This window comes from Theropithecus gelada, chromosome 2 (assembly GCF_003255815.1).
Source record: "Theropithecus gelada isolate Dixy chromosome 2, Tgel_1.0, whole genome shotgun sequence".
NCBI lineage: Eukaryota > Metazoa > Chordata > Mammalia > Primates > Cercopithecidae > Theropithecus > Theropithecus gelada.
Genome location: NC_037669.1, coordinates 91,397,911 through 91,423,859, shown reverse-complemented (window position 1 = coordinate 91,423,859; position 25,949 = coordinate 91,397,911). Strand labels below are relative to the sequence as shown.

The window sequence follows — 25,949 nt, the reverse complement described above, 5'->3', positions numbered from 1 at the left end:
TAGTAGAGACAGGGTTTCACCATGTTGCTCAGGCTGGTCTCGAACTCCTGACCTCAAGTGATCTTCCTGCCTTGGCTTCCCCAAGTGCTGGGATTACAGGTGTGAGTCACCACACCTGGCCCCCCATTACTTATTATTCCCCTATAAAAATCTATTCTCAAGTTTTTCAATCATTGAGTCCCAAGTGCGTGACCTATCCTTAAGTCACTATCTCTTTCAGGAGCACTCTTAATTTAACATCAGGATGTCACAATAAAGTGCTCTTTTTTTTTTTTTTTTTTGAGATGGAGTCTTGCTCTGTTGCCCGGCTGGAGTGCAGTGGTGTGATCTCGGCTCACTGCAAGCTCGGCCTCCCGGGTTCATGCCATTCTCCTGACTCAGCCTCCCGACTAGCTGGGACTACAGGCACCTGCCACCACGCCCGGCTAATTTTTTTGTATTTTTAGTAGAGATGGGGGTTTCACCATGTTAGCCAGGATATCTCCTGACCTCATGATCTGCCTACCTCAGCCTCCCAAAGTGCTGGGATTACAGGCGTGAGCCACTGCCCAGCCCTAAAGTGCTCTTTCACGTCTTTAAAATGTGATTTCATTTGAGAAAATATGTTCATAATTTTATAATATCCATGTCTTTCAGATAACTGGCTGTAAGATATAGTGTAAATCAACAGCCCGAGGACAGAGACACAGAAAGGGAATTAATACTGTGCCTTGCAAGGGGAACAATTTCTCTCACTCACCAGTCCCCAGAGGGAGCCTTCTGAGGTAGCAACAATGGTAGCAGCTCTCGGGGTGTTGTACATCAGAGCTAGTTCTCCAAAACTGCCACGGTTGTCATATTGACCAACAGAGCGGGTTTGATTATCTTTTGTTACTAAAATGTCATAAGTTCCCCTAGAAGAATGACAAAAAATAATTTCATTAGTTACTTCTGATAATAAATGCTAAGAACTGGCAGGTACATATAAAAGAAAATGTTGTTTTAAGATATTTCCAAAGGAACTTTGCTAATATATAAAAAACAACATATTTTTGTATTTTGACTTTGTACTGTGCCCTATAACCTTGCTAAACTCATTTATTAATTCTAGTAGCCTTTCTGTGGCATTCTTGGAATTTTCTTTTTTTTTTTTTTTTGAGACAGAGTCTCGCTCTGTCACCCAGGCTGGAGTGCAGCGGAGGGATCTTGGCTCACTGCAAGCTCCAACTCCCGGGTTCACGCCATTCTCATTCTCCTGCCTCAGCCTCCCGAGTAGCTGAGACTACAGGCACCCACCCCCACGCCTGGCTAATTTTTTTGGTATTTTTAGTAGAGACAGGATTTCACCGTGTTAGCCAGGATGGTCTCGATCTCCTGACCTCGTGATCCATCTGCCTCGGCCTCCCAAAGTGCTGGGATTAAAGGCATGAACCACCATGCCCAGCCTAATCTTTTTTCTTTTAATAATATATAATATTGCCAGGCGCGGTGGCTCAAGCCTGTAATCCCAGCACTTTGGGAGGCTGAGACGGGTGGATCACGAGGTCAGGAGATCGAGACCATCCTGGTGAACCCAGTGAAACCCCGTCTCTACTAAAACTACAAAAAACTAGCCGGGCGAGGTGGCAGGCGCCTGTAGTCCCAGCTACTCGGGAGGCTGAGGCAGGAGAATGGCGTGAACCCGGGAGGCGGAGCTTGCAGTGAGCTGAGATCCGGCCACTGCACTCCAGCCTGGGCGAAAGAGCGAGACTCCGTCTCAAAAAAAAAAATAAATAAATAAAAAATAATATATAATATTTTACATAATTTATGGGGTACATGTGAGTGTTTTTTCCATGCATAGAATGGGTGATGATTAAGTCAGGGTAACTGGGGTATCTATCACCTTGGGATATATGTCATTTCTATGTGTTGGTATCATTTCACGTCCTCTCTTCTACTAATAGTTCCTTTGAAATATGCCAAATATTGTCACCCAAGTATAGTCACCTTATCATGCTATAAAACATTAGAACTTGCCGGGTGCAATGGCTCACACCTGTAATTTCTGCACTTTAGGAAGCTAAACTGGGAGGGCTGTTTGAGCCCAGGAGTTTGAGACAATCCTGGGCAACGTATGGAGACTTGTCTCCACAAAAAGGAAAAAAAAAAAAAAGACACATTAAAATGTATCTCTTCTATCTAACTGTGTGTTTGTACCCATTAGCCAACTTCTCTTCATCCACCCACCACCTTTCTCAGTTTCTGGTATATATCATTGTATTCTCTATGTCTATGGTATCAGTGTTCTTTAGCACTCTCATGTGAGCGAGAACATGTGGTATTTGTCTTCCTGTGCCTATCTAACTTAATATAGCAACCTCCATGTTGCTACAAATGACATGATTTCCTTCTTTTTTATGGTCAAATAGTATTTCATTGTGTATCTATGTCACATTTTTTCTTCCTTCCTTTTTTCCTTGCCTCCCTCCCTCCCTCCCTCTCTTCCTTTTCTTTGCCTTATTGCATTGACTATAACCTCCAATACAATATTAAGTGGAAATGGTGAAAGCAAACATTCTTGCCTTATTCTGAGTTGTAAGAAAAAAACAACTTTTCGGCCGGGCGTGGTGACTCACACCTGTAATCCTAGCACTTTGGGAGGCCAAGACGGGCAGATCACGAGGTCAGATCAAGACCATCCTGACTAACATGGTGAAACCCCGTCTCTACTAAAAATACAAAAATTAGCTGGGTGTGGTGGCGGGCGCCTGTAGTTCCAGCTACTGAGGAGGCTGAGGCAGGAGAATGGCGTGAACCTGGGAGGCGGAGCTTGCAGTGAGCCAAGATCGCGCCACTGCACTCCAGCTTGGGCGACAGAGCAAGACTCTGTCTCAAAAAACAAAAAAACAAAAGAAAAAAAAAGAAACACAATTTTTCACCATTAAATATGATGTTAGCTGTAAGTTTTTAATAAATGCCTTTAGTCTAGTTAGGGAAAGTTATTTTTGTTGCTAGTTTACTGAGCATTTTCATCACAAAAAGACGTTGAGTTTTGTCAAATGCTTTGCTGTAGATATTGAAATGAGTGCATGGGTTTTCTTTCATAGTCTCTTGAAAATCAGGATACAACCAATTAAAATAAAGAAAGCAGGTTGGGCGCAGTGGCTCAAGCCTGTAATCCCAGCACTTTGGGAGGCCGAGGTGGGTGGATCACCTGAGGTCAGGAGTTCGAGACCAGCCTGGCCAACCTGGTGAAACCCCGTCTCTACTAAAAATACAAAAATTAGCTGGGTGGGTGACGGGTGCCTGTAATCCCAGCTACTCGGGAGGCTGAGGCAGGAGAATCACTTGAAACCAGGAGGTAGAGGGTTGCAGTCAGCCGAGATTACGTCATTGCACTCTAGCCTGGGCGACAGAGAGAGGCTCTGCCTCAAAAAAAAAAAAAAAAATGCAAATGATACAATTATTTATCTATTGATTGGCAATAATTGCTAAAAAAACAAAAAATTCAGAACTGACAAGCATTTGCAGAAACAGGCACTTTCAACATACCACTGAGGGAAACATAAACTTTTCAGTTTCTGCAAGATAATTAAAACATATAGCAAACGCCTTAAAAAGACCCTTTGATACAGCAATTCCATTTCTAGTCATTCCAAAAGAGACAATCAAAGATACTGCAAAAGGTTTAATTGCAGGGATTTCACCAGGTAATATTTATAATAGTAAAAACTATAAGTAATTTCATCTGCTAATAATAGGAGATGGGTCAAATACATGTTTCTATCTATATTACAGAGTCATTAAAAATAATGACAGAGGCCAGGTGTGGTGGCTCATGCCTGTATATAAAATAATAATGACAGAGTATGGCTGCACAGTGGCTCACCTGTAGTCCCAGCACCTTGGGAGGCTGAGGCAGACACATCACCTGAGGTCAGGAGTTTGAGACCAGCCTGGCCAACATGGTAAAACTCTGTCTCTACTAAAAATACAAAAATTAGCTGGGCATGGTGGCATGTGCCTGTAATCCCAGCTACTCAGGAGGCTGAGGCAGGAGAATCACTTGAACTTGGGAGGCAGAGGTTATAGTGAGCCGAGATCACACCATTGCACTCCAGCCTGGGCGGCAGAGTGAGACTCTATCTCAAAATAATAATAATAGTAACAGAATAATACTATAATCCCTGACATGCTTAAAACAGATTTAAAAAAATTAAATCACACAATGTATGATTTAATATTTTAAAAAAGTATGTAAAGATAACCCCATTAGTCGACTCCATTTTTGATGTTTGATTGTTGACAGCTTTCAAACCCTTCCTCTTCTGCCCCACATCTGGGCAAGCTGATAAGAAAGCCTGGGTGCTCCCTCCTTTGGTGCTGATGGGGAGTTCAATCAACACAAATGCCAGCCCCTGTGTAAGAATAGCCTCACCTAATCTCACCTTCTAACCACCATAAATCCCAAGACAGTCACCTCGCCTGCTATCTAAAGTCATTTTTGGATCCGTCTGGGAGCCTGCCCTGCTCTAAAATGGCTCAACATGTGAGTAATAAACCTTTTCATACCCTTTTAGTGTATCATCAGTCTTGACATCTTAACCAAATTTTGGGTGAGGTATCTGATCTCAACAGTAAAGCATGGAAAAAATAATGGAATCATATACTAGTAATCAGATTATGCCTAAATTAATTTCTATCCGGTTTGTATTTTATTTATTTATTTATTTTTTTTTGAGTCAGAGTCTTGCCCTGTTGCCCAGGCTGGAGTACAGTGGCGCAATCTCAGCTCACTACAAGCTCCGCCTCCCGGGTTCATGCCATTCTACTGCCTCAGCCTCCCAAGTAGCTGGGATTACAGGCACCTGCCACCATGCCCGGCTAATTTTTTGTATTTTTAGTAGAGATAGGGTTTCACCGTGTTAGCCAGGATGGTCTCGATCTCCTGATCTTGTGATCCACCCATCTCGGCCTTCCGAAGTGCTGGGATTACAAGTGTGAGCCACCGCACCTGGCCTTTTTATTTTTTTATATTCTAAATTTCCTACAAAGAACTTTCATCTGTCTGATAAAATCACTAAATATCACGTATTAAAAGAAAAGCAGAGAATGTGCCACCAACCCTGCTTTCAGGGGAGCTTACCACTCAGTAGGGAAGCTGATCTGTCCTAGGCCTTTATAGACAAGGTAAAATAAGGTTATAAATACGAAACATGGAATTCAGTGTTTTTAGTGTCTCCTCCAGACACTAGCATTTAACTTTGGGAGTGACACGAACTCATTTCAGGCAGCAGCACTGCAGAGAGCCTCTCTTGACCTTTCCCATTCAGGTCCTCCTCTAAATAACGGGGCCTATGTTTTTATCATTGTTGTTACCACCACATTATATAATAATTATCTATTGAAAGGTCTGTCTCTCCAACTTGACCATGAACTTTTTGAGGCCAGGAACTGTACCTTTTCACTTGAACGATAGTCTTTCTTTATTGTTTCGTAGAGACAGGGGTCTCACTATGTTGCCCAGGTTAGTCTTGGACTCCTGGCCTCAAGTAATCCATATCGGCCTCCAAAAGTGCTGGGATTACAGGTGTGAGCCACTGTGCTCAGCCCTTTCCTATTTGTTCATCACCACATTCTTTTTTCTTTTCTTTTTATTCTGAGACAGGGTCTCATTTTGTTCCCCAGGCTAGAGTGCAGTGTTATGATCACTGCCCACTGGAGACTCAACCTCTTGGGATCTAGTGATCCTCCCACCTCAGCCTTTCAATTAGCTGGGGACTACAGGCATGCACCACCATGCCTGGATAATTTCTTAAAAAATGGTTTTTTGTGCGATTTTGTTTTGTTTTTTTGAGACAGAGTCCCGCTCTGTCACCCAGCCTGGAGTACAGTGGCATGATCTCCGCTCACTGCAACCTCTGCCTCCCGGGTTCAAGTTATTCTCCTGCCTCAGCCTCCCGAGTAGCTGGGACTACAGGTGCATGTCACCATGCTCAGCTAATTTTTTTATTTTTAGTAGAGATGGGGTTTCACCATGTCAGCCAGGATATTCTCGACATCTTGACCTTGTGATCTGCCCACCTCAGCCTCCCAAAGTGCTGGGATTACAGGCGCCCGGCCTGCATTTTTTTTTTGAGATGGAATTTCACTATTGTTGCCCAGGCTGGAATGCAATGGCATGATCTCGGCTCACTGCAACCTCCATCTCCCAGGTTGAAGCAATTCTCCTGCCTCAACCTCCCAAGTAGCTGGGATTACAGGTGCCCGCCACACATCTAGCTAATTTTTTGTATTTTTAGTAGAGACGAGGTTTCGCCATGTTGGCCAAGCTGGTCTCAAACTCCTGACCTCAAGTGCTCTGCCCACCTGGGCCTTCTGAAGTGCTGGAATTACAGGCGTGAGCCACCGTGCCCAGCCTTAAAAAATGTTTTGTAGAGATAAGGTTTCACTATCTTGCTCAGGCAATCCTGGGCTCAGGCAATCCTCCCACCTTGGCCTTCCAAAGTGCTGGGATTGCAGGTGTGAATCACTGTGCCAGGCCCTTATTCACCACTTTCACTGTACAAAGAATAATCCCTTTTGTTTACATATGAAATAAATCATTCCCTCTGTACAAAGGCATTTCAGTCTTTAAGTTGTGGACATGTGGATGCTTATTTCTCAGACCATAAGTGCCCAATGGGACCTCTGTCATGGTGGTGGAGGACATGGCAAGGCAAAGGGGAAAGGTGGCTGCTTGAGGTGGTAATATAATTTTATTATATTATAAAAATAGACCTGGCATGGGGTGGCTCACACCTGTAATCCCAGCACTTTGGGAGGCTGAGGCAGGTGGATCTCTTGAGGTCAGGAGTTCAAGACCAGCCTGGCCAACCCCATCTCTACTAAAATACAAAAATTAGCTGGGAGTGGTGGCAGGTGCCTGTAATCCCAGCTACTCAGGAGGCTATCACAGGAGAATCATTTGAATGCGGGAGGTGGAGGTTGTAGTTAGCCAGGACTGCACCACTACACTCCAGCCTGGGCAACAGAGCAAGACTCTATCTCAAAATAAATAAATAAATAAAATAAAATAAATACAGTTTTATATTATATTTATAATTTTATTTTAAAACTATTCTGGGCCGGGTGCAGTGGCTCATGCCCGTAATCTCAGCACTTTGGGAGGCTGAGGTGGGCGGATCACGAGGTCAGGAGATCGAGATCATCATGGCCAACATGGTGAAACCCTGTCTCTACTAAAAATACAAAAATTAGCTGGGCGTGGTGGCGCACACCTGTAGTACCAGCTACTCAGGATGCTGAGGCAGGAGAATCACTTGAGCCTGGGAGGCGGGGGTTGCAGTAAGCCGAGACCGTGCCACTGCACTCCAGCCTTGCGACAGAGTAAGACTCTGTTCCCCTAAAAAACAAAACAAAAAAACCTATTCTATCATTACTTGTAGAATTTCTGTGTAAGAAGTATTAGTATAAAAGATGAAGACAAAAGTCTGTTCTCTGAGAAGATATTATTTATGTCATCTTTACTCTAAATCAGCATTTAGAGTAAAGAAAACATTTCCTTTAAGTGTAATAATTTGTCACAGGTAGCAAGAACCCAAAGGTTACTCAAGGAGGGACAGCATTTTCTGTTCAAGAATCTAAATAAGAAAAGGCTCAAGAAGAAAGGCAACCAATGAATCTAGCACAGCTATTTGATGGAGATTAAAAGAATTTTAAAAATGAGGAGAATTAGAAAAATTTGAATAAGGTGCATATACTATATGTAGTATTGTATAAATGTTAATTTGTGTTTTTTATAATTGTTCTGTACTAAAGTAAGAGAATATCCTTTTTAGGAAATGCACACTGGGGTATTCAGAGATAAAGGGGCATTATATCTGCAATTTACTCTCCAACAACTTTTTTTTTGGTGGTGGTAGGGACGAAGTCTCACTCTGTCACCCAGGCTGGAGTGCAATGGCACAATCTCAGCTCAAGGCAACCTCTGCCTTGTGGGTTCAAGTGATTCTCCCGTCTCAGCCTCCCAAGTAGCTGGGACCACAGGCGTGCTCAATTTTTTTTTTTTTTTTGAGACGGAGTTTCGCTGTGTCTCCCAGGCTGGAGTGCAGTGGTGCGATCTCAGCTCACTGCAAGCTCCGCCTCCTGGGTTCCCACCATTCTCCTGCCTCAGCCTCCCTAGTAGCTGGGACTACAGGCGCCGCCACCACGCCCGGCTAATTTTTTGTATTTTTAGTGGAGATGGGGTTTCACCGTGTTAGCCAGGATGGTCTCGATCTCCTGACCTCGTGATCCGCCTGTCTCGGCCTCCCAAAGTGCTGGGATTACAGGCCTGAGCCACTGCGCCTGGCCTTTTTTTTTTTTTTTTTTTGTATTTTTAGTAGAGCTGGGGTTTCACCACGTTGGCCAGGCTGGTTTCGAACTCCTGACCTCAAGTGATCCACCCACCTCAGCCTCCCAAAATGCTGGGATTACAGGCGTGAGCCACCGCGCCCTTCCTTGTCAACAATTTAATGAAGCAAAGGGAGAACACTAACCTGGGGAACCTGTATTTACAATTTTTTTTTCTTTTTTTTTTGAGACCGGTCTCACTCTCACCCAGGCTAGAGTGCAGTGGCACTATCTCGGCTCACTGTAACCTCCCCCTCCCAGGTTCAAGTGATTCTCCTGCCTAAGCCTCCCAAGTAGCTGTGATTACAGGCACACACCACCATGTCCAACTAATTTTTGTTTTTGTTTTTGAGACAAAGTTTCACACTGTTGCCCAGGCTGGTGTGCAGTGGGGCGATCTCAGCTTGCTGCAGCCTCTGCCTCCCGGGTTCACACGATTCTCCTGCCTCAGCTTCCCGAGTAGCTGGGACTACAGGCGTGCGCCACCATGCCCAGCTAATTTTTGTATTTTTAGTAGAGACAGGGTTTCACTATGTTGGCCAGGCTGGTCTTGAACTCCTGACCTCGTGATCCACCCGCCTCGGCCTCCCAAAGTGCTGGGATTACAGGCATGAGCCACTGTGCCTGGGCAATTTTTGTATTTTTTTTTTTTAGTAGAGATGGACTTTCACCACATTGGCCAGGCTGGTCTCGAACTCCAGACCTCAAGTGATCCACCTGCCTCAGCCTCTCAAAGTGCTGGAATTACAGGCATGAGTCACTGCACCAGGCCTGTGATACATTTTTTGTACTATTTGTTTAACTTTTCTGTAACATTTTTTGTACTATTTGTTTAACTTTTCTGTAACTCTGAAATTACTTCGAGATAAAAAAATTATTTTTGTTTCCTTTTTATTATCCAGCTCCAAAAACCATTTTATTTTTAAATTAATGGAAGATATCAGGTGAAGCAATATCTTATTGATGTTAAACTCTTAATGAGAGTGTTTCTTTCAGGACTAAGGGGATCAGGATACCTACCTCACAGCCACCAGCCAAAGAGGATACTAAGCTCAAGAGGTTAGGACACAGTAAGGTGAGCAGGCCAAGCCCAAATATTTCATTTTTTCCTAATACTTACATCTGAGCCAGAGGGGTTAAGGTCAGGGCAGCATATTAATGAGTAAAATCAGGCTCGAATATGAAGATTCAAACAACTATAGCACCGTGGCTAATTCTTCAGGGAATCAATTCACTTGACACTGGCAAATAACATGTTTATAAAGCACACCCTGCACTCTTTAACTAACTGTAAAGAAGACTTTCTTTTTTCTTTTTTTTTTTTGAGACGGAGTCTTGCTCTGTTGCCCAGCTGGAGTGCAGTGGTGGGGTCTCAGCTCACTGCAACAATCTTCGCCTCCTGGGTTCAAGCGATTCTCCAGCCTCAGCCTCCCAAGCAGCTGGGATTATAGGCATGCACCGCCACATCCGGCTAATTTTTGTATTTTTAGTAGATACGGGGTTTCACCATACTGGCCAGGCTGGTCTCGAACCCCTCACCTCAAGTAATCCACTGGCCTTGGCCTCCCAAAGTACTGGGATTACAGGCGTGAGCCACCGCACCTGGCCTAAAGGAGACTTTCCACTCTAGATGATTGTTCTTCAAATATGAGTTGTGCTGAGGACTCAGGACAGCACTGGTAGAGAGGGACAAGCTGTGGACTCTCACAAGGCTTTGGGAAGCTTTTTCACTTGGCCCTAAGCCTCTCTGGGCTGAATACAGAATAGGATAAAGCATCTGCACTGATTCATGAATCCGATTAAGTGTGGCCACACAATTTCAAAGCTCCATCTCCTACCGTTCTATGACATAAAAGTTGTCTCCATCATCTCCTTGGTCAATGACATGCTCATCAGCTTTGACTATCCTTTCAAACATGGCATCAAGAACTTGAGAAAGTTGTTCCTGCAGGGTATGCACAAGAAGGAAAAATAGCCTTACATATGCTGCAAAAAAGCAGTGACCATAATTATCTCAATTTGTGACTATATAACAGAAGTCCCCACATTCAAACAGAAACCTAAAGGTTGTCTGAAACAAATGCTTTCCTGGGACCATTCAGCTTTGCACCTCCATGTACCTCAGCAGACAGCAAATTGGCAAGTCTTCTGAGGCAGTATTGTTTTGAAAAAGCTTCCCACAATTTACGCAAAAATATTGACTATCACCTGCCTGATGGTTCCACTATGTTACGTGTAAAGCCATATGCTGCCACCTTCCTACAGGTGTTGATCTTAACAGGATCATCAGATCTAAAGGACTGCTGTGGCTTAGAGGTTATCTTTTGGAATAGCACAACTGCTTTTGACTAGCAAAACACGTCACTTAACCTCTCTGAGCTTCAGTATCTTTTTTTTTCTTTTTTTCTAGAGACAGAGTCTCACTCTGTCGCCCAGGCTGGAGTTCAGTGGTGTGATCTCAGCTTACCGCAACCTCTACCTCCTGAGTTCAAGCAATTCTCCTGCCTCAGCTGCCTGAGTAGCTGGGACTACAGGCCTGCACCATCACGCCTGGCTAATTTTTATATTTTTAGTAGAGATGGGGTTCTGCCATGTTGGCCAGGCAGGTCTCAAACTCCTGACCTCATGTGATCCGCCCACCTTGGCTTCCCAAAGTGCTAGAATTACAGGCGTGAGCCACCACGCCCAGTGAACTTCAGTTTCAAAAAGGGTATAACAAAGATTCCAGGTCATCAATTTTTATGACCAAAGGAGAAAAACCTAGGAAGTATTTACGAAACAACAGATACGCAATAAATGAGATCTATTATAAGACAGCTAATATTGCTTCATTTGCATACAGCACATACAATTACTTACTACTATTGCCTGCCATAACCAGACATCAACTATGTCAATAAGTATAATGAAAAGAAAATAATACTATTAAATTCTATGAAACAATGGTCTCAGTCTAGGGCCAGCATCCCTGTCAGACAGGGAGATCAGTGATTATTAGGGAGTCACTAAAGAATACCAGGTTCAATTAAAAAAAGAGACTTTCTCTTTGGAGGAATGTAGACTGAAGACCTGGAAAAAGAATAATTTTATGACTGCATAATTCCAGGTGAGTTTATGTTCTATCAGAGTGACTGTACTACTACGATAATTGAGTATCACCAAAAAGTATATTTAGTTCCATGTGAGTTGAATACTGTATAAGCTGACAAATACTAAAAAGGATGGCTTGCAATTGACGTGTTACCCACATTCACTGGAATGTGAGCCCAGCGTTGCCAGAAATCTCCTATTTAAATGCTGGCAATAAATTTAAATTTTCATGTACAATACAGAACAAACACAGACATGTGTACCTAGCCTGTGGATTGCCTGCTGGAAGCCTCTTGTTCTGTGTCACTTTTCTTCTTCTAGTCTGTACTCTTCAAACACATGTGTCATGAGATATAGGATAAAAGGGGTGGAAGGGGAGCATTTCTAGGTTAGAGGAGACTAAAATAACAACATGACAACCAAACGAAACACAGTAAGTCCTCACTTAAAGTGGTTGATAGGTTCTTGAAAACTGTGACTATAAGCAAAACAATGTATAGAAGGTCCTCAAATAACACAGTTATAACACTGATGAGGGGAAAAAAAAGGTTCCATTATAGGTTGTTTTGCTTAAAGTTACAGTTTCCAAGACTACCAACAATGTTGAAGTACTTACTGCATGTGATTCAGAGATGGTCATCTATGAACCAGGAAGTGGGTTCCTGGTCAGACACCAAATCTGCTGGCACCTTGAGCTTGGATTTCCCAGACTCCAGAACTGTGAGAAATTTCCACTGTTTATAAACTACCCAGGTTATGGTATTTTGTTATAGCAGCCCAAATGTACTAGGACACCCATCAGGAGATAGTCCTTGTTCTTTATTTCTACCACCAAGAGAGGGAGGACAGGCCCAGGTCACAGATCCTATGCTAGGCCCTGCAGAAACACACCATTCTCAAGAAGCACTTATCACATACTGTGGTAAGCCAGTGGGTTAACTATTATCAATGAAGGGAACTACATACCAGCATCTTCAGAAAAATCAATCTCTTTGTAGGATAAATTCAGACCTCCAAACTAAACCAGGGTCATGCAAATCTGAGCATTTCCTTGCAACATGACAACATTGCATGCTCTTCAAATTATCAGTTTTGTCTTGGAGAAAGTGCCAAAGCAGCTCAGAAAAATACAGCAGTCCTCCCCTTATCCATGGGGAATATGTTCCAAGGGGATATGTGGATGTCTGAAACCACAGATAGTGTTGAACCCCATTGCTGTCAATTGGAAAACATTTCTGTTCGTATCTTCCACCCACAAATGTAATGCCTTTTCCATCTTAACCAAATACTTAACACGCACTGTGGCTGTAACTTGTGCAGTTTGAGGTGCAACAGCAAAACTAGCAGAAATTTCTTTTTCCTTCTTCACAGTTTTACAGATAGAAGATTCATTCTTATATTTTCTTTTCTTTTTTTTTTTTTTTTTTGATTTTGAGATGGAGTCTTGCTCTGTCACCCAGACTGGAGTGCAATGTTGTGATCTCAGCTCACTGCAACCTCCGCCCCCTGGATTCAAGCAGTTCTCCTGCCTCAGCCTCCTGAGTAGCTGGGATTACAGGTGCACACTACCACACCTGGCTAATTTTTGTATTTTTAGTAGAGACGGAATTTCACTATGTTGGCCAGGCTGGTCTTGAACTCCACCCACCTCAGCCTCCCAGAGTGCTAGGATTACAGGCATGAGCCACCGCACTCAGCCAGAAGATTCATTCTTACCATAGATCTCTGCAACCTCGGTATACAATTTCTTTCTCCCACCCTCCCTCTCTCCCTTCCTTTCTTCCTTCCTTCCTTTTCTTTCTTTCTCTCTTCCCTTCTCTCTCTCCCTCTTTCTATCTCACCCTTTCTTTTCTTTCTTTTCTCTCTCTCTCTTTCTTCCTTTCTTTCCTTAAATTTCTCTCATCTTTTCACTTAAAGGAAGCATTTTATGGCTTCTTTTTGGCATATCCGAATTGCCAGCATTGCTTCTCTTGTGCTTTGGGGCCATTATTAAGTAAAATAAGGGTTACGTGAATATGAGTACTGCTAGATGGTGACTAAGTGACTAATGGGCAGGTGGCATATATGGCATGAATACACTGGGATAAAGTGATGATTTGTGTTCTAGGTGGCAGCAGAGCAGGACAGCATGAGATTCATCACACTACTCGGAACGGCATGCCTTTTAAAACTTAGGAATTATTTCTGGAATTCTCCATTTAGTATTTTTGGGCTGTTGTTGACTATGGGTAACTGAAACCCTGGAAAGCAAAAACCAAGGATAAGGGGGACTACTGCACTAAAAGGCATCTAGAAGATCATGTCTGGGTTAAAGTGGTCAATACAATGAAACATTTGTATGTAAGATGAATCTAAGGTTTATGCTTAATACGGCTATGGTTAGGATGCTAAAAATTAAAGTTTAAGTGACAAATAGGAGCAAAGCTAAAAGATCATTATAATAAAAATACTTTAGAAATCAATGTTACCTGATCGAGATTTTTGAAAAGGAGAATATCTTTGCAAGCTTCCTGAAGTCTGCATCTCTGTTCATCAGTTTTAGGATGAATCACCTGCCAATCCAAATAAAACCATGGAAATTGTTTTATTCCATTTTAACATAACCACTTAAAGACTGGTATATTTCTTTCTCCAAAAAGTGGGAAAAATAAAGAGCATGGTTTCTGTAATTTTAATTTTACATAAATATCAAGCTGCATGCTGAAGGTGGAGGGGCAATGTAATATAGAGGTGAAAAGCACCAGCCCTGAAGCCACCTGCTGACTACGTGGCTGGCAGCAAGTAAGCTGTCCCCTGGGAGCCTCAGGATCTTCATCCATAAAGCAGAGGCTTATAAATTTGTTCATTAAACAAATATTGAGCATCTACTCAAAAAAAAAAAAAAAAGTACATCATTTAATCTGACCAGAAATAATAGATGTTAAAAGTGTTGGCCAGGCGAGGTGGCTCATGCCTGTAATCCCAACACTTTGGGAGGCCGAGGCAGGCGGATCACGATGTCAGGAGATCGAGACCATCCTGGCCAAAACAGTGAAACTCCGTCTCTACTAAAAATAGAAAAATTAGCTGGGCATGGTGGCGCATGCCTGTAATCCCAGCTACTCGGGAGGCTGAGGTAGGAGAATCGCTTGAACCGGGGAATCAGAGGAGGTTGCAGTGAGCCAAGATCGCACCACTGCACTCTAGCCTGGTGACAGAGCAAGATTCCATCTCAAAAAAAAAAAGCTGGGCACGGTGGCTCGCTCCTATAATCCCAGGTAATCCCAGCACTTTGGGAGGCTGAGGCGGGCAGATCACGAGGTCAGGAGTTCGAAACCAGCCTGACCAAAGCCTGTAATCCCAGCACTTTGGGAGGCCGAGACGGGCGGATCACGAGGTCAGGAGATCGAGACCATCCTGGCTAACACAGTGAAACCCCGCCTCTAATAAAAAAATACAAAAAACTAGCCGGGCGAGGTGGTGGGCGCCTGTAGTCCCAGCTACTCGGGAGGCTGAGGCAGGAGAATGGCGTAAACCCGGGAGGCGGAGCTTGCAGTGAACTGAGATCCGGCCACTGTACTCCAGTCCGGGACTAGCGCGAGACTCCGTCTCAACAAAAAAAAAAAAAAAAAAAAAAAAAGTGTTAAGTATTTTAAATTTGTGATATTAAATTAGAAAAAACTGTTTTAGTCATCAATAATTTTACAATAGCTAGAACAAAAAATTTAATCTACAGGATTTTTACATTCACAAAAATGGTAGCATTTATTAGAATATTTCAGATATCTTTCATAAGTTACTCATTTTAAGGGTAACTTGATTTAAAGGTAACATAATAGATCACTAAAGCTTTTTTTTTTTTTTCTGAGACAGAGTCTGACTCTGTCGCCCAGGTTGTAGTGCAGTGGTGTGATTTTGGGTCACTACAACCTCCGCCTCCCAGGTTCAAGTGATTCTCCTGCCTCAGCCTCCTGAGTAGCTGGGATTACAGGTGGGCGCCACCACGCCTGGCTAATTTTTGTATTTTCAGTAGAGATGGGGTTTCACCATATTGGTCAGGCTGGTCTCGAACTCCTGACCTTGTGATCCACCTGCCTCAGCCTCCCAAAGTGCTGGGATTACAGGTATGAGCCACCGTGCCTGGCCCACTAAAGGTTTTTATAACAGCAACCTTTTTTTTTTTTTTTTTTGAGATGGAGTCTCACTCTGTCACCCAGGCTAGAGTGCAGTGGTGTGATCTGATCACCACAACCTTGGCCTCCCGGGTTCAAGCAATTCTCCTGCCTCAGCCTCCTGAGTAGCTGGGATTATAGGCGCCCACCACCACACCCAACTAATTTCTGTATTTTAGTAGAGATGAGGTTTCACCAGGTTGGCCAGGATGATCTCGAACTCCTGACAGGTGATCCACCCACCTTGGCCTCCCAAAGTGCTGGGATTACAGGCCTGAGTTACCACACCCAGTCTATAATATCAATCTTTTAAAAATTATAGTTCATACATGCTCTCATAAAAGTAATTTATGTCGGGAAACTGAGGCAGGAGAATCACTTGAACCCAGGAGGTGGAAGTTGCAATGAGCCGAATTTGCGTCACTGCACTCCAGCCTAGGTGACAGTGCGAGAGTCCGTCTCAAAAAAACAAAAACAAAAAACAAAAACAAACAAAAAATAATTTACCTCAATTGTACAGAAGTTTAAAAAACTTTTTTTTTTTTTAAAAGCACCCAAAAATCAAACATGGTTTTGCCACAACCACTATTAACATCTGGGGTATATCCTTCCAGATAGAATTTTCTATACATACATATATACAAATAAATATATATATTTCAAATTTTTTAATTTACAAAATCTCTCTATATATATTTCAAATTTTTAAATTTACAAAATGCTCTATAAAATGCACCTCACACAAACATACATCCCATGCCATTACATACAGTCCTGTACCATCACTTTCAATGGCTACAGATTCTCTCCATTTGAATGTACTATAATTTAGCCCCTGGTAATCCCATATTTTGGGTCATTTAGGTTGTTTCCACTTTTCATTGTTATAACACTACGATAAACTCCATTTGTACATCCTCAGGAAGGATCCAACTTTCATTAGGGATGAATTCTCCTTTAGGTAAATGGTAAATCAATTGGCCTGGCTCTAAGTATTTAAGGCTTGTTGTTAATTTTTTTTTTTTTTTTTAATGAGATGAGGTCTAACTACATTGCCCAGGCTAGTCTCAAACTCCTGGGATTCAAGTGATCTTCCCACCTCAACCTCCCAAAGCACTGGGATTACAGCTGTGAGCCACCATGCCCAGCAGTTGTTTTTTTTTTTTCTTTTCAGCCTCGACCTCCTAGACTCAAGCAGCAATCCTCCTGCCTCAGGCTCCTAAATAGCTGTGAATACAGGCACATGCCACCAAACCAGCTAATTTTTTTTTTTTTTCCCCCAGAGATGGGGTCTTGCTATATTGTGCAGGCTGGTCTTGAACTCCTGGCCTCAAGCAATCCTCCTGCCTCAGCCTCTTAAAGTGTTTGCATTATAGGTGTGAGCCACCATGCACAGCCTGTTTAAGGCTTCTGACAGCTACGGCTAGGCACTTCTTACCATACCCTCAACCAGTGCAGCTTTCAATTTGTTAGATTGAAAATGTCACTTCATTGATATTTTAATTTGTATTTAATGATTAGTATGATGAGTTTTTGGTATGTAGAGAAGGGGAGTTAATGAGAAATACAACTCTACCTAACATCTTTGCTTGGGTCTTACCCTTGGATCTGTATCTTCCTCTTCCTCATCAGGGTTATAGGTCTCAGCACAGACTAAAATTGGAGAGAAAAAAACAAAGAATGAATTTAACAGACGTGTGGCTTTAGGAAAAATAGGAAGTAAACTCAATTATCTTTTATTCACTGTTTTCTTTCTTTTTTTTAGAGACAGAGTTTTGCTCTTGTTGCCCAGGCTAGAATACAGTGGCACAATCTCGGCTCTCTGCAACCTCCATCTCCCAGGTTCAAGCGATTCTCTTGCCTCAGCTTCCCAGGTAGCTGGGATTACAGGCGCTGTACCACCATGCCCAGTTAATTTTGTATTTTCAGTAGGGATGGAGTTTCACCATGTTGATCAGGCTGCTCTCGAGCTCCCGACATCAGGTGATCCACCTGATGTATAACATAAATGCTCACGCTTGTAATCTCAGCATTACAAGGCGTGGAGGCTGTAATGCTGAGAGGCTGAGGTGGACGGATCACGAGGTCAAGAGATCGAGACCATCCTAGCCAACACGGTGAAACCCCACCTCTACTAAAAATAAAAAAATTAGCTGGGCATGGTGGCGTGTGCCTGTAGTCCCAGCTACTCAGGAGGCTGAGACAGGAGAAGCACTTGAACTTGGGAGACAGAGGTTGCAGTGAGCCGAGATCATGCCACTGCACTCCAGCCTGGTTGACAGAATGAGACTCCGTCTCAAAAAAAATAAAAAGAGAGTAAGTTGTGTGAGACATAAAGGGAAAAAAGGCAAGGTGAAGAAGAGTATATATGGCATGCTATCTCTTGCAGAAGAAAGGACTTCCATGAGAAAGGAGAGCTAAGAATGGAGGGAAAATAAATATACTTTTACCAGTTAATTTTTCCAAAATGAAACAATTTGGGAAGAATAAACCGGAAAGTAATGAAATTACTGTCCTAGTGTATAGATAGAAACAGGAAAGAAGGGATAGAGAAAGGAATGAAACTTCTCAGAGGAAACTTTTGTTTGTTTTTGAGACGGAGTCTTGCTCTGTCACCTAGGCTGGAGTACAATGATGTGATCTCCACCCACTGCAAGCTCTGCCTCCCGGGTTCACGCCATTCTCCTGCCTCAGCCTCCCAAGTAGCTGGGACTACAGGCGCCTGCCACCACACCCAGCTAATTTTTTGTATTTTTAGTAGAGAAGGGGTTTCACCGTGTTAGCCTGGATGATCTCGATCTCCTAACCTCAACTGCCCGCCTCGGCCTCCCAAAGTGTTGGGATTACAGGCGTGAGGCACCGTGACTGGCCTGAGGAAACATTTGTATACAAAAAGTTTTGACATTTAAGCCATGTTAATTTTTCACATATTTTAAAAATTAAATAGATAACAAGGACCCTAAAACTAAGTACAAAGAAAAAAAACCTACCCATGTATCGGGGTGATAACACAATTAGAGAAGGAAAGAATCAGATTCTAAGTAGCTTCTGAACATAGTACTCTGACCATCCACCCTCAGTGGGATATACTGCATTACAACAAAAAACAATTGATGTTGGTGATGGTATAGCAATTCCAAAACTCTTCTTCAGAGAGTCTTGCTCTTTCACCCAGGTTGGAGTACAGTGGTGCAATCTTGGCCCACTGCAATCTCCACCTCCCTGTTTCGAGTGATTCTCCTGCCTTAGCCTCCTTAGTAGCTAGGTCTAGAGGCACGTGCCACCACACCCAGCTAATTTTTGTAGTTTTAGTAGAGATGCGGTTTCACCATGTTGGCCAGGATGATCTCAATCTCTTGACTTTGTGATCTGCCTGCCTTGGCCTCCCAAAGTGCTGGGATTACAGGTGTGAGCCACCGCACCCAGCCTTTAATTCCAAAACTCTTCTATGTGTATTACTGTAGTGAGTAAATAAACAAACACACAGATATTTCTTACTAGTGAGAAGGGGGATACAAATATGGACTGGAGGAAGAATTAGAAATGGAGATATCAATACAAAGCATTTTAAAATCTCACCCGTATGTGTTATTTGCAAAGAGACAATAAATTATATACTGAATAAAGAGTTTTGTACTTACTAACAAAACTGTTGTTACCAAGAATGAACTAGTTGTAATTACTGATGTTTCTCAGAATGCAGCAAACCTACTCCCTCTTCACAATACAGGCCATTACAGCTGGGAAAAGTTTTATTCTAATAAATCATCAACGATCTGTAACAGCTGTGTGACTAGAGGTAATTTATTGCCTATCTCCACCCTTCCTCTGCATAATGGCACGAACAGCAGTGACTTCTCTCTAAAGACTGTCATAAGGATTCAAGTAGACAGGTGTCAGGCACGGTAAGGAGGCAACTTGAACTATTACCATTATTATCTTGGTTCCATTTGTTCTGGGTTTCTGGAGAATTATTGTTATGTTGGTTCTGTTCTCTATTTCAGCTCCTTTAACAACTGTCCTTTCTTCCAGGCTAACCTCCATCACATATTTCTTTCTACCCTTACAACTTTGCTCTTTTTGCTTTCTCTATGGTTTCCCCCCGACCCCTCCTAAGACAGAGCTTTATACTGTCATCCAGGCTGTAGCACAGTGGTGTGATCTTGGCTCACTGCAACCTCCACCTCCCAGGTTCAAGCGATTCTCCTGCTTCAGCCTCCCAGGTAGCTGGGATTACAAGTGCTAATTTTTGTATTTTTAGTAGAGACTTTTTTTTTTTTTTGCCATGTTGGCCAGACTGGTCTCGAACTCGTGACCTCAAGTGATCTACCCATCTTGGCCTCCCAAAGTGTTGAGATTACAGGTATGAGCCACTGCGCCAGGCCAACTCTTTTTATGTATTTAATTCTTGCTCACTGTTTTTAGTTTCTTTATAATCTTATCACACCCATTTTCTGTTTCATCTCAGCCAATTTTATCTTTGGCTTTTTGCTCAGAATTCGTAAGTGCAATGATTTCTTGTACTTTACTGAGCATTTTGTAGTGGACCTTTCTAGTCTTCACTCCTCTTATATCCTTAACCAGCTGAGTTTACTCATAGGCTCTGTATTGTTTATTAGGATTTATTTATCATCTGTTAACAGGCAACAAACAGTTCTTGACCCTACTCTCAATCTGTGTGATGGCTAAAAGACTCCATGTATCTACAACTATGGGACAGGCCGATACATACCACTCCCAATTATTTATTTTTATTTATTATTATTATTATTACTGAGACAGAGTCTCCCTGTCTTGCCTAGGCTGTAGCGCAGTTGACATGATCTCAGCTCACTGCAAACTCTGCCTCCCAGGTTCAAGTGATTCTTCTGCCTCAGCCTCCCGAGTAACTGGGGCTACAGGTGCACGCCACCACACCCAGCTAATTTTTATATTTTTCGTGGAGATGGGGTTTCACCATGTTGGCCAGGTTGGTCTTGAACTCCTGACCTCAAGTGATCCACTGCGCCCAGCCCCACTCCCAGTTATTTCCCAGTTTCTTAGAGACACTTACTCACTGCAGTCCTGGTCTAGCTACACCCCAACTTCCTTTTCCTCACTGATTCTCTAAACCAATAAAGGATCTGAGAAATGATGGCTTCCATTGTGTCCTATACCCAGGACTCTCCCATCCCTGTCTTAGCAGATAATACTCGACTTGTGTGGCCCATGCCACTCATGCAGTAATGCCATCAATACCAAGTGCCCAACAGGGACCTTGTATCCTAAAACAGATAAGAGAAAAATTAGGACGGATAGAGTAAGAAAAGATACACCACTCTAGTCCCTGAAATAGCATTAAGCGATGCTCTGCAGAGGGCTGCCCAGTTTCTGGCTAGTGTGGGCCTTGGTTTACTGAGCCAGGAAAGTAACAGTGGGATATAGGAAATGACTCACTACCTTTCTCCAAGCATTTTTGTTTCCAGATGAGGCCAGGGTGCATTATCTCAGTTCTTCCCTAAGGATTAAGACAGACACCTATCTTAGTTCCTAGACGTTTCTTTTTTTTCTTTCTTTCTTTTTTTTTTTTTTGAGACACAGTTTTGCTCTTATTGCCCAGTCTGGAGTGCAACGGCATGATCTCGGCTCACTGCAACCTCCTCCTCCCAGGTTCAAGCAGTTCTCCTGCCTCAGCCTCCTGAGTAGCTGGGATTACAGGCACTGGCCACCATGCCCAGCTAATTTTTGTATTTTTAGTAGAGATGGAGTTTCACCATATTGGCCAGGCTGGTCTCGAACTCCTGACTTCAGGTGATCCACCGGCCTCAGTCTCCCAAAGTGCTGGGATTACAGGTGTGAGCCACCATGCCCAGCCTCCTAGATATTTCTGTTGTCACTTTTTGCATCATCGTAAGTATTCTGGTAGGAAACTGGGGAAACTGCATCAAGGGCATCTAACCAGACACTTTGTCAAACTTCAAGTTTCTTGGTTCTCTGTGCTCTTGATTAATGCCATTACAGACTAGTTTTCTAAACTAGAAATTTGGAATTCATCAGACTTTCTTCTCTCACCTCTTATCCAATGAATACATCAAATTCTGCTTCAGAAATATTCTCATATTTGGCCTTATTTCAGTGTATTCCAATTGCTACTCCTTGGTCTAAGAGTTCAAAACAACTACTTAGAATAATACATAAAAAAAAAAAAACTTCATTTCAGGAAATAAATGGGTACATGGGTATTATACTAACTTTCTCTACTTTTGTGCATGACATCTTCCTTTTATAAATTAATTAATTAATTTTTTTTTTTTTGAGACAGAGTCTCACACTCTGTTACCTATGGTGGTGTGCAGTGGCACAATCTCGGCTCACTGTAACCTCAGTCTCCTGAGTAGCTGGAATTACAGGCGCACACCGCCACGCCCAGCTAATTTTTGCATTTTTAGTACAGATGGGGTTTCATTATGTTGGCCAGGCTGGTCTCAAACTCCTGGCCTCAAGTGATCCGCCCACCTCGGCCTCCCAAAGTGCTGGAATTACAGGCCTGAGCCACTGCACCCAGCCCTTTTGTGTATGAAATCTTTCATACACATATTTCATTGAAAAGTTGAAAAAAATAAGCTTTCAGTGATGAGACTGATAGAATTTTGCTGATAATGACACAGTCTTGGGCTACTTCTAGGCCTGCTTTTCCTCCAATTGTGGAAGAAAGTACTTTGGCAACTTAGCTCATTTTAATATTTTTAGACATTTATATAACTGAGGCAGCAAATGTTAATTACAGTCGTCACATCTTCAGATGCAACACTATTATTTAAACAAAACTAGTTTCCATTAAAATTGTTAATATGCTTCTATTTGTGGAAAAACGTGCTTCAATTTTTCAAACCTGGTTTTAAGTTTTCTTCCCTTTCCTATTGTTTATTTATTTATTACGGTAAGAACACTTAGGCCGGGCGCGGTGGCTCAAGCTTGTAATCCCAGCACTTTGGGAGGCCGAGACGGGCGGATCACGAGGTCGGGAGATCGAGACCATCCTGGCTAACACGGTGAAACCCCGTCTCTACTAAAAAATACAAAAAACTAGCCGGGCGAGGTGGCGGGCTCCTGTAGTCCCAGCTACTCCGGAGGCTGAGGCAGGAGAATGGCGTAAACCCGGGAGGCGGAGCTTGCAGTGAGCTGAGATCCGGCCACAGCACTCCAGCCTGGGCGACAGAGCCAGACTCCGTCTCAAAAAAAAAAAAAAAAAAAAAAAAAAGAACACTTAACGTGAGAGCTACCCTGGTAACAAGTTTTTAAGTTCACAACAGTAGAACTTCCAGATAGTTGAGTACATGAAGGTTCCTGGAGGGTGGCGTACCCAGGAAGTGCATGGAAACTCCACGCACTTCCCAAATACCTCCCAAAGTGCTGGGATTACAGGCATGAGCCACAGCACCCGGCCTGAATTTGACTATTTAATTTAACTTATTTTGTAAAGACAAGGTCCCATTACGTTGCCCAAACTGGTCTCAAACTCCTGGCCTCAAGTAATTTTCCTGCCTTAGCCTTCCAAAGTGTTGGGATTACAGGTATGAGCCACTGCACCTGACCTGAGTCTATTTTAGATACCACGATACCACATATAAGTAGAATAATGCAGTATTCGTCCTTCTATATCTGGCTTATTTCACTTAGCATAATGTCCTTTTTTCCCTTTTTTTGAGATGGAGTCTCACTCTGTCGCCCAGGCTGGAGTGCAGTGGTGCAGTGGTACAATCTTGGATCTTGGCTCACTGCAACCTCCACCTCCTGGGTTCAAGCAATTCTCCTGTCTCAGCCTCCCGAGTAGCTAGGATTACAGGTGCACACCACCACACCTGGCTAATTTTTGTATTTTCAGTAGAGACGGGCTTTTACCATATTGGCCAGGCTGGTCTCAAACTCCTGACCTTAGGTGATCCATCCACCTCGGTCTCCCAAAATGCTGGGATTACAGGCGTGAGCCCACACATCTAGGCTCCCTTTTCTTTTGAACACTGGACTTACCTCCCTTTGCCCTCTTCCTCTGTTCCCCTCAATCTCTTTACTTCTTCTTAGTCCTGGTCCTAAATTACTTGCCTTATTTTCTATGAAAAAAATCCATTTTACAGTACCTACGTGATTGTTGCTGCCCCAAGGGTTCTGCACATCTGGCTGCTTGCCTCAGTACACAAGTTACCTGGAGAAGGTCCAGAATCTGTATGATCCCCTACACAACCTCAAACATTATATCATGTGTCATGAAATACTCAAGACCTACAGGAAATGATTATTAAAATAGCAACACAGGCCAGGCGTGGTGGCTCACGCCTGTAATTCCAGCACTTTGGGAGGCCGAGATGGGCGGATCACGAGGTCAGGAGATCGAGACCATCCTGGCTAACATGGTGAAACCCCGTCTCTACTAAAAATACAAAAAATTAGCTGGGCGTGGTGGTGCGCACCTGTAGTCCCAGCTACTCGGAGGCTGAGGCAGGAGAATGGCGTGAACCCGGGAGGCGGAGCTTGCCGTGAGCCGAGATCGCACCACTGCACTCCAGCCTGGGTGACAGAGCGAGACTCTGTCTCAAAAAAAAAAAAAAAAAAAAGTTGGGCTGTTTTTTGACAAAGGAGGTTTTTGTTTTGTTTTGTTTTTTGAGATGGCATGAGCCACCACATCGGCCAACAAAGGAAGTTTTTTAATTAAATAAAATCATACTAACATTTCCAACTCAAAGACAGTTAATACTAATTTGGGAGGGCTGGGCATGGTAGCTCATATCTGTAATCCCATCACTTTGGGAGGCCGAGGCGGGTAGATGACAAGGTCAGGAGTTGAAGACCAGCCTGGCCAATATGGTGAAACCCTGTCTCTACTAAAAATACAAAAATTAGCCGGGCGTGGTGGCGCATGCCTGTAGTCCCAGCTACTAGAGAGGCTGAGGCAGGAAAATCGCTTGAACCCAGGAGGTGGAAGTTGCAGTGAGCCGAGATTGTGCCACTGACTCCAGTCTGGGTGACAGAGCGAGACTCCATCTCAAAAAAAACCACAAAATTTAAAAAATATATATTTATATACACATACATACTAATTTGGGACTACATAAGAAAGCCGCATTTAAGGAATCCATGAACTCTCTTCATTTACTCTATCACTTGATATAGAGGGACTGTTTTGCTAGAATGTAGAACTTGGAAGGCACAGCTTTTCTTTTTGTTGGCGGGGGCGGACAGTCTCACTCTGTCTTCCAGAATGGAGTGCAGTGGTGCAATCTTGGCTCACTGCAAACTGCCTCCTGGGTTCAAGTGATTCTTGTGTCTTAGCCTCCCAAGTAGCTGGGATTACAGGCGTGGGCTACTACACTGGCTGAGTTTTTGTATTTTTACTATTTTTTGAGACGGAGTCTCGCTCTTGTTGCCTAAGCTGGAGTGCAACGGCGGGATTCTGGCTCACTGCAACCTATGCCTCCCAGGTTCAAGTGATTCTCCTGCCTTAGCCTCCCAAGTAGCTGGGATTACAGGTGCCTGCCACCATACCCAGATATTTTTTGTATTTTTAGTCGAGACGAAGCTTCACCATGCTGGCCAGGCTGGTCTTGAACTCCTGACCTCAGGTGATCCGCACACCTCAGCCTCCCAAAGTGCTGGGATTACAGGTGTGAGACACCACACCTGGCCAAATTTTTGTATTTTTAGTAGAGATGGGGTTTCACAATGTTGGACAGGCTGATCTCGAACTCCCTACCTCTGGTGACCAGCCCACCTCAGCCTCCCAAAATGCTGGGATTACAGGCATGAGCTACTGTGCCCGGCTATGTTATATTTTATGTTATGTTATGTTGTTATGTTATGTTATGTTATGTTATGTTATGTTATGTTATGTTATGTTATATTCAGGCTGAGTCTTGCTCTATAGCACTGGCTGGAGTGCAGTGGTGCGATCTCGGCTCACTGCCACCTCCGCCTCCTGGGTTCAAGCGATTCTCCTGCCTCAGCCACGTCCAGCTAATTTTTGTATTTTTTTGTTTGTTTGAGATGGAGTTTCACGCTTGTTGCCCAGGCTGGAGTGCAATGGCACAATCTCGGCTCACTGTAACCTCCGTCTCCAGAGTTTAAGTGATTCTCCTGCCTCAGCCTCACAAGAAGCTGGGATATAGGCATGCGCCATCATGCCCAGCTAACTTTGTGTGTGTATTTATTTATTTATTTATTTATTTAATTTTTTTGAGACAGTTTCACTCTTGTTGCCCAGGCTGGAGTGCAATGGTACGATCTTGGTTCACTGCAACCTCCGCCTCCCGGGTTGAAGCAATTCTCCTGCCTCAGCCTACTGAGTAGCTGGGATTACAGGCGCCTGCCACCACGCCCGTC

General features: G+C 43.3%; 1 protein-coding gene across 3 annotated transcripts in view; it reads right to left on the bottom strand.

Annotated features, from left to right (window-relative positions):
- PRKAR2A (protein kinase cAMP-dependent type II regulatory subunit alpha) overlaps window positions 1-25,949 on the bottom strand; it is a 100,156-nt gene that overhangs the window by 29,322 nt on the left and 44,885 nt on the right. For 2 of the 3 annotated variants that reach the window (XM_025376139.1, XM_025376140.1), the window contains exons 3-6: window positions 17,197-17,249; window positions 13,914-13,997; window positions 10,194-10,300; window positions 740-893 (exon numbers count right to left, since the gene is read on the bottom strand). In XM_025376139.1, the coding sequence (XP_025231924.1) occupies window positions 740-893; window positions 10,194-10,300; window positions 13,914-13,997; window positions 17,197-17,249 (398 nt within the window). The remainder of the gene's footprint in view (window positions 1-739; window positions 894-10,193; window positions 10,301-13,913; window positions 13,998-17,196; window positions 17,250-25,949) is intronic. The other variant, XM_025376141.1, reaches the window with a different exon arrangement.